The sequence below is a fragment of the Pagrus pagrus genome (genome assembly GCF_965226575.1).
Source record: "Pagrus pagrus genome assembly, chromosome: 4".
Lineage (NCBI taxonomy): Eukaryota > Metazoa > Chordata > Actinopteri > Spariformes > Sparidae > Pagrus > Pagrus pagrus.
The window spans coordinates 24,494,561-24,512,925 of record NC_140188.1 but is presented as its reverse complement, the minus strand read 5'-3'; the positions used below and the strand labels follow the sequence as shown (position 1 = coordinate 24,512,925).

Sequence of the window (18,365 nt, the reverse complement as noted above, 5' to 3'; positions counted from 1 at the left end):
TACCCAAACTTGTCGAAACCAGAAACACTAGTCGGTTAAATTTATTATTAATATTTTATTAATGTACAAGTTTAAATTACATACTGACGTGATAAAATGTGCCGGTTCACTATTACGTCTGAAATGCAATTTACACAATATTTGTTTTTTCTGACAATGTTGAAGCTTTTTAGAATAATTGAACTCAATTAAGATTGTTTTCTGAGGCTTTTCTTACTTTTAGTTTTTTAACATCAAACATCATTTGGATCATCCCTGAAAGGGTCTTTGCTCCATCTTCACCTCAGTGGCTGGAGGGGCGTGTTTGTGTCTCTGTTTGATTGACAGCAGCTGGCAGGCTGAGCCCCAGCATGGGAACGAGAGACAAAGTTAACAAACTTGCGGTGCAGTTGACAGGCCATGGGAAGACGTATATCGAAGGGTAAGGACCAGACCAGCATCTAGACTTCTTTATATATATTTTTCAATTAAATTATTAAAATAATGAGTTCTAGGCTACAACCAAACGTTCACAGGTTCAATCCAGCCCAGTCGCAGGAATAAATGTTCGCAAAGTACTTATAATAAAACTGCGAATACACTAGGTTTTTACGTTTTGTACATACATATCAAATCAATATTTCTAAAATACTTTTCATATTACGATCAGACTGTATCCCTATGAGCTGCCATCCTTCTCAGGATGAGGACTGAATGGTGGTGACGCGTCACCTGGCTTAGTCGGCTGACAAACAACTGTTTGACCACTTCAGCCAAAAGATACACTGCCAACATTTATTTTGGCAGCTGGGTTAGTTCGATCCTATTGACAACCATGCTTCCTGTTCAATAGTCCCTAACAAACCTACCTGTTTTCACACTGTATCTCCACAGGAGAGCATTAGCTTAACTGCCTCAAATGTAATATGACAAGTGGCAACCAGCTGTAACCCATCCTACAACTCCCACACCAAATTGACCTCAGTCTAAACCACTGAACACTCCTAAAGGGCCTGTGGAGTTCAAATAAAGCAAAGACTAACACTTTGTTATATACACACTTATGTGAGACATTACTATAAAGGTGTTTGAGGTCTCAGGTGTCTGTGTGTGCACATGAGCCACTCTGGTATGCACACAAATGAGCAACTCAGACTGTTTTTAAATATGTTTGTGTATGCATGTGCATGTATTGCCAACGTATGTCTATGAAATTCACTTGCAAGTGCCTCTGAATGTGTGTGTGCATGCGTCTGTGTGTGTGTAACTGTGTAAGTGTATGTTCCCCAGTTTGTCAAAGTCCCACCTGTGCCCCCTCCTGTTCTATTGGATACAACAGCGACAATGCTAAGGTGAAGTCTGCTGTAACAATGCACAGATGGGATCTCTCCTGCTTGCCTCTCTCTCTCTCTCTCTCTCTCTCTCTCTTTCTGTGTGTGTGTGTGTGTGTGTGTGTGTGTGTGTTGGTGTGTGTGTGCCTCTGCAAGCCATTCTCCCTGGCTGTTCACATGGATCAGATTTGACATGCTCATTCGTTGTCTGCAAGGACAGAACAAGCGGGGACCACTTTTCAGTCTCACCCTCATCCCTGGAAAGTCGATTTGTGTGTCGACAGTGTGTGTGGGAGGACGCGTCGAGGGAGAGAGAGAAAAATTTGGAGTGTGCGAAAGAGCGGCACAGAGGGAAATAGAGGCTGAAAAAGGGAGACAGTGAAAGAGCATGAAATTGGAAAACAGTGATGTAAAGGGAAGCAATGCAGCACAAATAGGAGGGTATCACGGGGATGGAGAGGGGAAACGTAGAGAGATATAGGTCTAGATGGAGAGAACGTAAAGTTGGACCTGTGTTTTGAGAGAATGACACTTATGAGAGAGAGAGAGAGCAGAGGAAGAACACTAGTGAGAGTGTGTGGCTCTGGGGCGCTGTACAAAAGAGGGACTAATAATGAAACTACGGAGATCTGCCGCACAACCTTCCCTACAGGGAGCAACCGAGGCAGTTAACACACATTTACTGAGAGCCAAAGTGTGTCACACCAAGAGCTCGTCTTCCTCTCCTGCAGGGACGCCGCATTTCGGTGTCATTACTAACCAGATAGTGACACTGTAGTGCTTTATACAAGCTGACCCAGCATTTATATATTACAGTATACTACGGTTGGCTTTATTTGAACTTTCGGTGTTTTTATTGTCCAGAAATGTGGTTTTTAAAGTAAAATTTCAGTTCAGCAAAGCTTTGAGTTCTGACCATCCCTCCTGTCAGTTATGATAACACTGTACTTAAAGTATTTGGTGCGATCTGGAAACACAGAGACACGTTATATAAAAGTAGGACAGGGAACAAAGACAAACAGCCCAATCAGTCACAATCAGGCACTGATGTGTGAGATAAAAAGTTCACATTGAACAGTCGGTCTTATCGTCAGTAGCAGTTATCACCTCCACTGATGAATCAATCAGTGGAGGAAACCCTGAAAGTTAAGGCCTCATTCAGACTAAATCAGGCATTGTGGCAAAAACACCAATCCTCCCATTCATTTGTGGGTAGCAACTTTTGGAGAAACATAACCTCACGTTACACTATGGTGGCCAATCGGATAAGCTGGCAATCAGACTGACTGGTCAACTGTATTGTTGTTCAAGCTGTTTACATTAAACCATTAAAAGGGCACTTATACTTACTATAAAAGTTGGAAGAAAAAGCCAAAAAGGACACATGCACAAACATTCAGAGGTCTTTCAAATTGCTCCGAGTTTCTATTATGTTGCCTGGTGGCTCACACATCATCGTCCTGCCAGGAGACTGCACCGGCAGGGGAGCAGAAATACTCTGCAAACTTGTTCTGGATGGAGAAAGCCTCTCTGAAAAAGCTGTTGCCTCCAAGCTGTGAGTCAGAGACCAGCCACTTTGAAGGACAAAACAGTGACACTCTCCCAGTTGTGTCCTCCCACACCGCTGCACAACCCTGCTCGCATCACCACGCAGCCTTAAACCAAGTCGGTTTTGAATTTTTATAATGGACGTCTTGAATAATAATCTAATCTTTTGCTATCTTTGGCTAACCAGTGGTTTTGTTTGCTTTTTCTCATCATATAGAGCTTCAGTTATGCCGTCTTGTCCCCAGGTGTGAGCAGTTAACTCGGCGAGTGCATTGGCAAAAATTACCTGATAAATAAAACAAAAAATTACCATGAGCCCTTCTTCGCCACCCTGCTGCCTTCTGAAATGTGTTTCTTGTTAATACACTTTGAGAGCAGAGACACTGAACTGGATTAAGGCACAAATAAAACAGCAGTGTTTTACCCCAACAGCCAGTTTATAAATTACCTATGGCTGTGAAAAGCCCTGGGCATATTTAATGCAGGAGAATCTGTCCCCCTTTTCACTTTGTTCCCCTCTATTCTCTTCTCTTTGCAGTATTCTGCATTTCCACTCCATTAGCAGATGTGAGTGTCAGGACAACAAGCAGAGGGTTTCAAGTTCAGCTGCTGCTCGCCCTGTGCACATTGCTTCTGAAAGATAAACGAAACCGCCAAACTAACACGCTGCTGTCAGGAGGATAAAAACACGATTACGGAAATTTCCACTCAAAGGAAAGGCTGTATACAGCAGTGAGCAAGACAATTGCTGACTATTGCTGACTGTTCTCTGTCTTACGTCATGTGTGAGACCCCTGCCCCTCAGAAGAAGGAGCAGAGAAGTCGTTTCCGTCAATGCTTTCGGCCATGCAGCTAACAATGGGGGTAGCCATCACAGAAGAGCACAGACAGCCTATCGTGTGCAACAGCGAGCAATTAACAAAATTACATTCCTCTATAATATGAAATTATCCAGAGCGTATTTATAGAGTCGGTGCAATTATCTGGTCGAGACAACTCAACGGACCACCATGCACTCAAAGCAGGTCACGGGGTCTTCATTATCTCACAGTGTGACACCAGCGCGTTCAGCCGCTGGGTTCATCAAGTGCTGTAAGGTCACCTAGCTGTTGTGCTGATCAATCAACAATCAATTTCAAATTAGTGATGCAAGGCCACATTACTCCAGGGAGTACAGTTGAAAATAGTCCTTGCTTCAGGACTGCTGTCAGGAAACTCTGACCTAAAACCACCCACAGCTGAATCTGCATCCTTCCTCTAGGCCCGCTGCAAAATGCAGCTCCCACTACAGCATTTCATGTAGCTGTCTGTCATCGTATCCTGGGAATAGACCGCCTGCCTCCTCTGCAGTAGCACTGTGATATTTGTTTTGGTATTGTGCTGTGAAATCTGTTCAAAACGAGCGTTTCAGATGAATGGCCACATCATCATCATCACATCCAACTGTAACGGGCCTGTTGAGTGACAAGGGGTGAAAAGATATTGTGCACATTTATCGGTGCTTTTAAAAGTCAAGTCACACTCAGTATTCACTGATTTAATTCTATCAATTTAGCAGTTTGCACCCTAGATTTTTTTTTTTTTTGCTCGATCGAATTACTTAATTTGTTCACAGAAATGGCTCCACCGGGGAACTTAAACGACTTAATCAATCCCTGTGTACTTCACTTAATTCACCACAGTTTCATTTTTATGAGGCTATGAAACACAATGTTGTGGTATATTTGTCATTACTTATAAATGCTTTGAAAGATATCGTTTGATTCAGAAAGGCTCTTATTGGCTGCAGCAGGGTGCAAAGTAAGAGCAAGGACCATAAGTAACCCTGAGAACCGCTTTCATAATTTCAGGGATCCGTTTATCAGTTCTGGAGAACAGATTAAGTAATCAAGCATATGAATTTGGGGTAAAACAATTATCCAAACCACTTAGCCATAGGTAGTCTGCCTGGAAAATGTAGCTGTGCACAATTTTTGAGATATGCAAACTTTTTAATTTGTTTTCAAAAGGTTTGAATGACCCAAGTCAAACAGCTTATCGCACCCTATGCATTAAGATAAACAGCTGGACAGACTCAAGTGAGTTCCTTTCATCTCGACGTTGAGCTCACTGGAGAACGCCAATTTGCCTAATGATCCCAAAAGACAAACTGTCTGAAACCTTGATCCTTTGGGATCCACTGTAATTTATTTGCCTGGGGAATATGAAGGCCCAGGCCCACAAACACAAAACACACACACACACATTCACACCCCGCCTGTTAACACACACTTGTGGGAATAATGTGCGCACAGGAGCATTTCCTTCGCCATTGATCTGAGCTCATAAAGGCTTACAATGATAAACACGGCAACTATTCTTGGTAATACCAGAGATCAACTTAACAACCCTCTGGCAGACACTGATTGAGCGCCGCAATATATCACGAGGAAGTGAACGGTGTGGGAGGGGCTTTGTGAAATATAAATCGATTAGCAGTGATTGTTGCAAACGTGAAAGTTTGAGCGCGTGCCCTAAAAGACAGAGAGAACACTATGTTTCATTTTATATGGGGATGAATAAAAGTGAAGCCTAAAATCTGTTAGTTATATGGATTTAGAGACAGTGACTGTAAATAGTCATTTCTGTCCAATGGGCACAAAGAAACAATAATTATTCTGTTAGAGCAGTCTGTGGAAATCCCCAATTTGTGACTGAAGATCAGGGTGCTGACTAAGACTCATGACTTTGATTGTATTTATTGAATCAGTGGGACTTTTTCACTTTCTTTTACAACTGTAAACTAAACCATGGTAGTGGGGAGTAGAGGTGCTGAGGGGGCTGCAGCACCCCCGCAAAGGAGGCATTATAAAGACCATCAATTGATAAATCATGTGCGATGCAGAATCTCTACAGAGCACTTTCTATCTTATACTACCAGATAACATTTGCCGACTTTACAAGAAGGCCCAACTAATTAAGAAAATGGCACAGACATGATTTCATAAAGTGGATTACTTTTATTTTAACTCAACAACTCACTAAATTGAGCGTTTTTATGAGGGAGTCTGGGGAACGTCCTGTTTGACTTTGTAGGTGCTGTGGCTGCTTTGATCTGTAGTATGTTGCTGTTCACGTGTGCTGCGTGCCGAAGTGCAAAACAGTTTAAAATTGTTGTTGATAACTATTTGATAAAAGTTATCCTGGCTTTTCAAATTCATAAAAAAACAAAATCATGAATGCCACGCACCGTTTACTGTACCGTCACTATATAGACCGACCTCTCAGCACCCCCAGCTGTGACTGACTTCCAGCGTCCCTGAACTTAACTGATTGTAACTAAAGATTATTGATAGTTGCAAAGGGTCGAACATTTGTAAGATCTTGTATTTAGTTCCATATATAAGGCCACCTTAACGTTACAACTGCATGTACCAAATCTCCCCTGAGTTACTGACGGGACAGGGGTCCTGTCAGCAAAGGTCCCGTCAAACCTCGAGAGCCAGCAAAGCAAAACTGCACATTTCAAGGAGAGGATCTTCAGGGTGCCACGACATGAGGAAGACATCCGCTTTAAATATGTATAAGCCCAGGGCTCTTCACACAGACACACGCACACACACGCACACTCAAAAGGAAAAATCAAGTTAGAAGATGCTCTCATCCGAATGGTACAATCTGTCACAGTGTGTTAGAGACCAAGATACTTTTGTATACACTTCCATCATGGAGATTCACTTATGTTTGGGTTTTTTGTTTTTGAATTACACCTTCCCCCTCCACACCGAACTGTTGCAGGACTGGAGTGATTCCTTTTCCATGCTTGAGTTATAAAGCGAAGGTGTCGCCTTTTGCAGGCTCATAAATACATCAGCATTGTATCGTTATCATGATGTGAGACCATATATCGTCCTAGAATTGGGATATTGGAAGAGATCTGTTAACACTATAATTCCCATCATAAATAAATGGTAAATGTGTGTAAATTTAACTTCAGTTAATATTATTTCACTGTTAACAAACAATTAAAAAAAACTTTATTAACAATTTATTAAGCAATGGCAAAGATTTATTAACCATTATTAAGTTGCAACTCTATAATACCAGCCAAGCAATGTTTATAGATGAACTACACAGTATTTATTAACTGTTTAAAGTATAATACACGTCAATAAACAACTTCTTAATGAATGTTTTATGAAGAATTTAATAGTTTTTGTTTAATAGAACTATTCACTAAAGTTGAATTAACTATAAATTCTTCACATATTAATGATGGTTATTATAAAGTGTTTACCAGAGATTTCAAACATGGAGATAAACACTGTGTAACGCAATATAATTTTACCACCGTATCACCCAGCACTATTCCTAAATAACATCAGCTTCCACAATAGCGCAGTTATCTCCCGCTCCATCCACAGAGAAGTTATCTTGCTGCTCGGGGAAATGATCTTGTGGCACATTTTCACTGCAACTTTGATGCAATGATGAAACTATCTTGTATGTCTTCCGTGTCATGAAATTGAAGTTGAAATGCTTCATTCAGGCAATTCCTGCCGCACAGTGTGATGCCGCAGTGACAGGCGATCATCTAAAATGAATGAACTTCTCCTGGAAAGCAAAGCGATTGCCACTTTAAGTGTTATAGATGGCAAACCTGAGTCTAAAACAAGTTTGACAAGTGTACCGCCTGCCTCCAGATGAGCTTCCGTTTTGGATAAGCAACACCCGGCTCATCCGAAGCTCAACATAACCGATCACATTTCGGCATCAACAACATCACCCTGCTCCCTAAACGCCCATGATCCACTCATGATTCCCTCGTTTGCCTCTCTGATTAAAGGTACAACCTACCCCAAAACCTCAAAGCCCCAAACCCCCAAAACTCTGTGAACTGACCACATCAGATGTTTGCCCCAGATGCTTGGCCAACTGCCGTGCAGCAGAGCAGCCTGTGGACTCTTCGGGGCCTACTTTAATGTGTGCTTAAGAGACCGTGGGACCGGGCGAATGCTGCGCTCGCTCTCCTCCAAATATCTGCCCATCATTTATTCATTCACACTCCCAGGATGGCCTCTGCCGCCATCATCTGAGGACCCCGTCGTCTGAAGTTCTCTGCGTCTCTGTCGCTCAAACATGCGCACGTATACGCACACACGCACATGCACTTTGCAAGCGGTCCCAGAGGTCTTTTAATTTTTTGAGAGGCTATTTTTAGTGAGAAAAATAATCGAGGTGGAAAGTTCCATCTGTCCAACACTCTTGTTCCAGCTGCTCCTTTTTAGCAGCAGGCGGAAAGAGGATGGGGGGGAAAAAACGCTACTTATCAGATAAAACCGACACAGACGGGATCTTTTTTATCATATGCATCCTGCATTAGCAGGGTTTCTAGGTTGCGAGGCACGTTTTCAGCAAGATGCTAGGTGCACTACATTAAAATAGAACTGTAAGATCACCTGCAGTTACAAAAACTGTAGTACGTTTGAAGGTCTGGTGAGCCGTGCAGCTCTCTCCACCGCTTCAACACTTTATCATCTTTTCAAAGCTCTTGTCATTTTGCTCCCTCTCATCACTCATTATCTTTGGCTACCTGCAAAATAAGTAAATGGACTGAACCAAACAAAGCATAGATACACACATAAACATGTTTGGGTTTTTTTGTATTATTGAACCTGCTATACATTGTAATATTAGTTTTGAAACGACTTTCCGGACAAATTTAGCCCAGTTTTAACTTGACAGCTGTGCAGCACTGTATTTTGGCCTACAAATATCCAAAAATTCATCCTTACTGCTACTGTGACCTATAGGCCTGTAACAAATAGCGATTAATTGACTGATTGACAAGTAGATAAAATGTCAAAAATATTCATCATAATTTCCAAGAACCAAACGTGACATCTTCAAAATGCTTCTTCCGTCCAACCAACAGCCCAAAACCCAAACTCTCATCATTTTCTTTCATAAACAGCGAAGAAAAGCAGCAAATCCTCACATTTAAGACGATGGAACCAGCAAAAGTTTGACGTCGTTGCTTGAGAAACGACTCAAACAATCGATTGAATATCAAAACAGCTGACGATTAACTTTCTGTCGACCCACCAATCGATTTATACACTGAATGTTGCAGCTCTACTACGTAATAATCAAACTGAGCTGAGGACACCATGTAATCAGCCAACAACAGACACACCAGACTTGCTGTGTAATTTCATTACTTTGAGCAGAGCCTCAAAGGTTAACAAGCTCACAGTGAATGTGGAGAAAAGAACCCGTCCAAGTTCAGCTTTGATGCAGACATGAATGCTCTGAATGTCAATGAGCTTAACAAACACTCCACGTCGTCTTTTTGTGTTTGTTTTTATGCTCGAGCGCTCCGCGTCCTCACTGGACTCATCATTTCAAACATACGGGACAGCGGGACGGACGCCTGGGGGCTAATCCGAACATTTCGCTGAATGCAAATTTGAAATGTTCCGTAGCGTCTATTATGCAGACTTCCCAAACAAGCAGCCATAGTTGAAGAGTTCAGAGTCACCACCTCCGCTTGAATTTAATCTGTTGAATTGATTGGACCTCCAGATCGGTCCCTGCAACACCCTTGAGGGTTTGTTCCGGGTGAATCGTTGAATCGGGGCATCGCGGACAGAGCAGCTCTGTGTTGGTATCGCCAGGGGGGTTCGTTGTGACATCAGCTGAACCAATCGGTTTATTAGCATAGAGCCTCCACTGTTTATTCTTCTAATACAAACTTTCTTCAAAGGTTTTAAGCATTGCAGTTTGCCTCCACTGTGTAGCTCTAAGATGCCTGTTTCTAACTGAGAAGAGAGGATACAATATTTATGTGTAACTGGGGAGGGTTGATGGCTGAAGAAGGATGTGACATGTCCTCTAACTGATGCTGGAGGTACGAAGGGCCCTGCCACGAACTGTCTAATCACTTTACCTCCTCCTGTCACCGCTGGTCAGTTTTCTGATTTCCGAAACTTTCCTCTTTGCACTTCTTTATTCACCGTTTACAGCTACAAGCTCATCATGAGCGGCATTGACTGTGAGAACTGCACATTTGAAGTACAAGTGAAGCTGCCCAGGCCTCATTGTGCAATAACCCCAAACAATCGGGTGTCCGCTAACAAAATGAACACATCAGATCAATCCAGTGACAGTGTCTGACATGCAAAAAGTGGAGGTCAGTACACACAGCCAAAACAAGCATCCACAATCAATAGTGACTTTGCTGCATCAGAATTTATTTATAGAAACACCGGCAGCTCCCCGCCAAGACGCAAGAGAAGAAAAACTGTCCAGCGAATGCAGCTCGTGTCTGAACAAGCTCTCACACGCTCAGCAGTTTGTTCTTTCTGTAAACTCATCTGTAGGCTCGAACCCGCGCTCCTTACTCGGAGGATTTTCCGAATTGGATGGACATGTGAGTCACAAGAGCAGCCATGATTTTATTTCAAATCATTTTGTCAGACAAAGGGTCAGACAGACCGAATCATGTGTGTATTTGTGTGTGCACGCGCGTGTGTGTGTGTGTGTGTGTAACCCCGAGCTCGACTGACAAGACACCGTAGATCTACTCAGAGTTGTACAGCTAAATAAGTGAGCAGCGGAGTGAAACACCTGGGCAATCAGGACTAAATTCAATCTCACACAATTGCTCTGTCCAAATTGACATGTCAGGCCGCTGTGTGTGTGTGTGTGTGTGTGTGTGTGTGTGTGTGTGTGTGTGTGTGTGTGTGTGCCCGCAGGGTTCAGTTGAAATGCTTTTTGTGTCCTGACATTAGCCTCTAAGAAGCGTCGGCTGGCATTTTCTACCATTTTTCTGCCCGGCTTGGATCTTTCCGATAAAGGTTTGGACTTTTTTTTTTTTAAAGAAAGTTGAATCTCATCTCAAGGAACTCATTAATTTTTAACTCACAACTATTTAATGGCTTTATAATGCTTTTTTAAACATCTTTATTCATTAGTGTACACTGTATTTGCATGAATTTATAAAAGATGCTCATTTATTGATGGCTCCCATTAATCTTTTCTGTAATGGTGTTGCTATTTTTGTAAATTCTGACTCTTAAGCCCGCAATGCTCTCTCTAAACTACAGAGAAGACTTTCATAGCATTTATAAAGACTTACTTTACAAATATCGAAGACAAATTTTAATTCTTTAAATGTATCTATTACATTATACTACAAAACGCCAACATAAAGTATGACAAACTCACTAAACCTGAAGCTGGTACATTTCTAATAACACAACTGGACTAAGAAGTAAAATAAGGTCAACAAGCTTGCTATTTAGTGCCACACACACACACACAGTACAATTCCCCATAGCACAATTACAGGAATATATAGTGGGTGTCCTTTGGGGTTGCCCACTCTCCCGTGCTGTCTGGTCACCCTGCTCCTCGTTAATCGGGCGGGTACCAGCGCAGCTTTCCACCGTCTGCTGCGTTTCTAATTCAACACACAGACTCTTACTGTACTGTGCCTCGGTGGTTTAAAAAAAAAAAAGAAAAAAAAAAAAGGCAGGAAATTGAGACCTTAAGTGTTGTGTAGGACGCGCAAAAGCGGTATCAGGCACGGCTGAGCGCATTATGGATAAGATGTGCACAATCAAAAGTGCTTTTGGGAGCGATGACATGGCGACTGCTGGGGAAAAGTCCTCCTAAATCTGTGCTTTAGTTTTTGTGGAAATGCCGGGGATTTGTCAGCCTGATCCAAACATACCGTATTAAGGAGGGGAGCGGGGGGGTGGGTGGGGGGGATCAAATGGCTGTGGCACGCGCTCTTGGAGAGGAGAGGTTGAGCCCGTGGCACAATTTAATTCCAGATACATCTGTTTTTGCAGCGCTGATGCATTGTACTTATACACGTGATGGCAAATCTGTAAGCCTTTTGAAATATGTTCCCTTTAACCTATATTTGTTATCATTATCATTATTATTATTATTATTATGAGATTGTCTGTGCGCAAGGTCCGTTGTGCTTGTAGTTGGGGATGGGTGCACAAGTTTCCAAGTGTCACATAACTTACCCTCCATGCAGAAAATGACCATCCAGGCTATCCAGAGGTCCGAGTTATGGAACTTCACCATGGTTCGTAACTGTTCGGTGACTGGCTCTCAGTTCAGCCCAGTGCCTCCTTCTTTAGAAAATCTCAACTCCGCTAACAGTCCCCTTGGAGAAAAGTAACGGCATGAGACATGCAAGCAGTCCGTGTGTTTTTTACGCAGCGCGCACCAGCGACATTTCCCCCCAAAAAACGCAACGTGAGATGTTCAAATGTGCGGAAACGATATCATTAAGATCAAGTCCATCCAGCGGGGACTCGTCTGTCCTTCGGGCGCTCCTCACTCCTCCTCTCCTCCCGTTCTTTGGTAGCTGCAGCTCACTCCAAGACTCTTCTCTCTCCTCGACTTCTCCCGTCAATTTACGCACGCTCACAGCAACTCAGTGTCCACCCGCTGGTGAACTCAGATCTGCCCACTGTCGCTGAAAGTGACTTACAAAGTGATCAGAAACTGGCACTGTCCCCGTCCGCTCGGTGAGTCTCTCCAACGCGTCTTGTTGCGCTCCATGGTTTCTCGTCTGCTCTGCTGCGTCTGAGCGGACCAGGGAGCGAGCCGAGGAGCGGTGGACACAACACGACTTCCACTTAGCGGTTTTCAAAATAAGATAGCAGCCTGGAGGAGCTGTCATGTAGCGTGGATGTGGAAATTGCGTTTAAGGTGGGGCAGGAAGGTTACAGTTTACTTTGTCATCATGTGGTAAAAGGAGACAGGATCACTACTCTGTGCATGTTTTCTCCCCACAGTTTTAACCATTAAAGTAAAGGAAAATGTGTCAGAAAAAACTGAGAATCAAAACAGTGAGATCAATTTGTTAGTATATAATGCATTAATGGTAAAATCAGTACATAGTAGACTAAAATAAAGTAATATTTAAAAAAAAAGAAATCAATGAAATATCCCAGTGTGCAACAACCTCAATTTCAATGTTGATTTCTAGTTGAGTTTATGGATGATATCGTGTCTGCAGACCTCTTTTCAACCAGAAAAAATGTTTTTGTTTTTTTAACATCAGTGCGTCACAAAACACAAATCTGTGCGAGCTACTCATTTTGATATTTCCTCAGATGGTTGAAAGACACTACTGATCAATGTGAAGATATTTACAACTCACCTGTACTCGACGTGCTTTTATTTTCTAGGTCAAATCCGCCTGGCTTCCGGTCGTAGTGTGACTGCGTGTGTGCGGCTTGATGACGCTCGGCAGCGGATGATTGAGATGAGCTCGAGCCCGGCTGTTGCTGGGAGACCGGTGACGCCAGTCGAGACGGAGAGAGACGCTCGTGCCCTCCTGCGGTGCGACCACAGCACGGCCGACAGAACAAATATACATATACATACACAACAGTATGTATCTTATGTTGTCTGTGTGTTTGTTCCTCATTGTTTCTGAAGTCTTTGTGCCAGTGAAGCTTTTTAAATTGAAATTGAATGGAAGTTCTGTGGTACTCAGTCACACTACATAGGCTATTCTTAGCTCAGGGCTATATTTAGTCCGGCTAAGAGTTGACAGTGAGATAAATTAGTCCCTTTTCACACACAAATTGTTAAACCGGGATTCGCCTCAGCCCAGTGATATACCATTCACACTGCACTTCAACTATACATGGGTTATTAATATCAGTTGGGAAACGTAGCTAATATTAACATTATAGATTAACAGCAGCTGTAGAATGACAGATACAGTTACCCTGTTTCACACTGGCAACTTTGAGCCCAGCTTTTAGTCCATTATCACGGGACAACCACACCAACTAAGGGCTAAACCTGCTCCGGAGCAGGGCCAGCAAGCCCCGGGCTAAAGTCAGGGTTCACCATCTATGAAATGTGTCAGGATTGTGCCAGTGGGAATGTTTCCTTAGCCCGGGGCTAAACTGGCTCTATGAATGGCGTTAGCCCTGGGTTAAGTGCAGAGTGGAAAGCCCTGGAGACACTGGGGACATGTCTCCACTACTTTTTGAAATCACCAATTTTGTTCCCATCACTTCTCATAAAGCATCATTAGTTTAAAATGTGCCAAAAGATAGACTGCACCAGGAAATGTGAAAGCAACATTATGCAACTTTTTTACCTTAAATCAAAATCATGTTGATGGTACAGTGTCTTGTAACAGGGTGAAAGGTGTCTCTGTCTCAGCCACTCCGCCCCCCATCACTTGTTTCTGCTCTATGTAACTTCATTGAGAGGGTAGGATCACAGCGTCAGTCATAATGATCTACTCTGACCTCACAAGATCCCCTCATTTCATTACAAAGAATCCAATATGGTAGTTAGTCCTGTGTATGGGTTCGGTCAGCACCATCAACCCACCAACCCCATCAACACTTTGTGTGGTTTCTGGGTTTTGGGTGCATCATGAAGGAAAGGATGATGGACTCTTAACATATTTTTGCATGTGTCAGTAATATATTTAAGACAATCCACAACAGTCAATTCAAGGAAAGAGAAAAAAATGGAAAAGTGGTACCCAAAGTACAGTCTGTGTTTTACAGTGTCTGTACACCTTCAAAGGCAGGTGCACAGGTAGACCCTACAGGGGGCTTGAGCACCTGTCCTTTGCCCTCTTGGTTGGTGTTCATGTATTAGGCTGTTATCATCATGTTTACTTTATACAATGAGGGAAAGGTGCACTAGTATCACAACCAAACTCTGCTGCTCCGCCTCAGTCCACGAGCTTTGGAGTAATTTCACAAGTTTGGTCATTGTTGGGTTTGTTTTTTGTTTTTTTGTCATGCATATTATAAGATATATAATAATTGGCACACTTAATAATCAATCATATACAATCATGGAAAATCACAAGGCTGCATAGTTCTGCTGTGTGAGAAACATTTTCCATGTTCTGCCACAATGATGCTGGAATTCATTAGCCTCTTTGATCGCTGTTGCTATATCAGGCCCCTCATTCTGAGTCATTTTCATAATTTGTAATGTAAATATCACAGTGCACAGTGAGTTCTTCACTCAGCCTGTCACACATCAGAGGCAACAAGAGGAACAGGCCCAGCACGCACAAACCAGACCGCAGACACACATGAAGAAAGAAATACATTCGAATGCATAATCACTTCTTCTGGCAATGTTGATCTCAATGAATCAAAGGTTTTGCATGTAAAACGGTAATGTGGGGTGTTTTGCGGCTAAATAATTAATCCAGAGACGGGGGATTTTAATGCAGAGCAGAATTAGGGGGGGGAACTTGTAAAGTGACTGTAGGCTAAAGGAGCTACTGAGTGATTAAAAGAATCAGCAAGGAGACTGCATCAAACAACCTGTGTTCACCTCTGATCACACTGAGCTCACCTCAGCACTAAACAGATGCTTATATCTGGTCTACCTGACAGGATATCTGGTCACAACAGTTGGTTAGCTAAAAAAAAAAAACATCCAATCATCAGAAGAGCATCATTCCGACTGGAGACTTTTTGAACTTTCTTCCTTAATTTGATTTTCTTTGAGAAAATCACAGCAGAAGACATCTGTCCATCCCTCCATTCTTCTTCTTCTTCTTCTACCCTGAAGCAGTTGGCAGAAATTCACAGACCTTTAGTTGTAACTAAAGACAAATAAGGTACAAGTTGGAAGATCTTAAGGATGCCTCGAGGCCCTCACATCTCTCTCTCCCTCTCTCTCTCCCTCTCTCTGTCTGCCCGATCTATAAACTTTCCTCACATGCACCCTCAGCTCCCTTTCTGCGAGGGTCAGACAACTTTGGTGATACTGCATTCAAGCATCAGAGGGAAAACAACCTCCAGTGCACCAGATCTTAAAAGCTTGCAGCGGTACACAGTGTTTGGTGTTATCCCTGAGGGAGTTCTCCGGTGTCACCCAGGGGTAGACCGACTTTATGCAGCACAAATATTTCCAGCTTTTGTCATTTCGGAATCAAAGACACTAAAATAATGAACAGATTTTGGTTTGGATGTATCAATGCATAGCAGGAAGAGAAACAGTCTATAGAGTGTCAAAATACTGGTGTTTTACACTATAAAGATTTCATTGATTTGTTTGATAGCTGAAGGTGCACCAGTCCGATGTCCTTACCTGCTCTTTAATGTGGACGGAGGACTGAAGTGACAAAGTTACAGCGATGTAGAACAGTAAAAGGTAAAACTGTATGAAAGGATGGAAGACGTGCTTTCATGAAAGACATACAGCTTTGGCACGAATGATACCTCATACACGTACATTTTGACCAGATCAATTCATCAAGAAAATGTTCTTGTAAATCATCCACTGATTTCTCCCTTCATATTCCCTCACAGGTTAGAATACAGTAATGGTTTGGACATGATGGATGGATTAAATTGCCTTTCCCTCAGCAGCCTCCCAAAGATGCATGCTTGATTTATTATTGATTCCTTTCTGAAACTGCTCCATTTTTCTCTTTTTTTTTCCCTGCACCCCCATAAAAGATTCAAAAGACCTGAAGCAGATCCTCAATGCTAAATGTTGCAATTCTCCTCTCCTGACAGTCCTGGCTGGAGTTCACCATAACTTCAATATTGATGTCAAGTAAACGGGGGAGCCTTCCCCCACTGTTTTCTATTCATGTATTCTTTGAGTTGTTGGACTTTTTTTACCTTCAAAAGACATTATTGTCTTATCAAATAATACTGAATATATATATGATATAGGAATATTCAAATGCCAGAGGTGCCAAAAGTACTAAGATCATGTACTAAAGAGAAAATAGCAATACAGTGTAGAGATATGTGTAATGTAGAACTGTAAAAATCATGCAATTAAAATTTTTACATAGTAAAAGTACAAAATAATTGGCATCAAAATATTCTTAAAGGTGCAAAATGTAAGAATAGGCTGTCAAATAAAAAATCAAAACAAATAGGGGACAGCTTATCACCTGAGTAACTGCTAACTGTTGCTAACAGTAGCTACCGTTGGCTAGTTAGCTCAGTTGGCTGTGCAGCTATCAGTCCAGACTGGGAACTCGGGCACCAGCTTAGTACACCACCAGTAGGATTTTTTTGACCAGGAAGGGCCGGGGCTAGCTCGTTAGCATGCTAACTTCTGTAGATATCTTTGCAACACAATATATAATCATCATAATGTCAAAACTGCTTTTTCTTTAAAATATATATATATATATATATATATATATATATAATATTATATTTGTCAGATATAATGTAGGTGCCAACTACAAACAAAACTTATTACATCATAACAATGTTAAGTCTTGAAAACTAGTATGTTGAAGTAAACATGTATGTAACGCTGTGATCCTCCCCTCTCACTGAAGTTACATACTGTAGAGCAGGAACAAGTGATGGGGGGCGGAGTGACTGAGACAGAGACACCATTCAGCCTGTTACAAGACACTGTACCATCAACATGATTTTGCAGCTGTTATTGGAAGGTAAAAAAGTTACATAATGTTTCATTTACATTTCTAATAACACAACTATTCAACTGTGTATTGTTACATTTTAGTGCATTATCATGTGCAGTATTCCTCTGTTGTTTGGAGCATTTATGTTACATTTATTTATTTATATTGTAAACTTCTGTCAATCATTACATGCTGCAACATCAGTAATATTAATATTATCAACGCTGTAGTTATAGTGTGGTACTAGGCACATATCTTACATCTGTATTTCTAGTTGCAATTCTATTTATAAATGTAAATACAAACAAAGTTGTCACATATAGCTTAATGCAATTTCTTAGTCATTTATTATATTTTACCACTTTTTATTATTTTTTGTTTTTACTTACTCGTGTTTCTTATTGTCTTTTCTATTTATATGTTAGTCAATGTCCCTATAGTGTGATATATCTGTTTTAGGAGGAGCTACTACCAATTTCCCCTCAGTGGGAAGTATTTCTGATTCTGAATTTTCCTAGTTTATCTTCACTTAATCACTTTAGTTCATTTTCGACCGTTTTCAACTAAAGGTTTGATTGCAATTAATTTGTTGATTACATTCCGTATTAATCAACTAAATCTGCAAGGTTTATAGTCACTTAAGTTGTCAAATAAGTGTAGTGGAATAAAAAAGTTCCATATTTGCTGCTGAATTTTAGTGGAGTAGAAGTATAAAGTAGCAGAAAATGGAAATACTAAAGTAAAGTACGAGTACCTCAAAATTGCTCTTAAGTACAGTACTTGAGTAAATGTACTCAGTTACTTTCAACCACTGTTAAATACAGAGCTCTTGTATGTAAGTGGTGTATTTTTACACTGTTACTTTTTCCACAGTCACCTTTGGTCCAATGATACTCAGACAGTGTCACTCTGGTCAAATGAGGCACCGACACCTACCACCTTATCAACTGACTAAATTAAACACAATTCAATCAATTAATCTTTTTTCAGTGAATATAAATCAATTTCTGTCATTTCCACACAATTTATGAAAGTCACTGACAAACAAAAATAACACTGTCTATGTTATTTTGTATCCTTTAAACAAGAATATTGAC

The 18,365-nt window shown here is 41.5% G+C and overlaps 1 protein-coding gene across 1 annotated transcript in view; it reads right to left on the bottom strand.

Moving 5' to 3' along the window:
- igsf11 (immunoglobulin superfamily member 11) overlaps positions 1-12,431 on the bottom strand; it is a 107,394-nt gene extending 94,963 nt beyond the window's left edge. Inside the window, exon 1 of the mRNA XM_084351677.1 lies at positions 11,882-12,431. Coding sequence (XP_084207803.1) covers positions 11,882-11,942 — 61 coding nt within the window. The 5' untranslated portion in view covers positions 11,943-12,431. The remainder of the gene's footprint in view (positions 1-11,881) is intronic.
- Between the last annotated feature and the right edge of the window lie 5,934 nt (positions 12,432-18,365).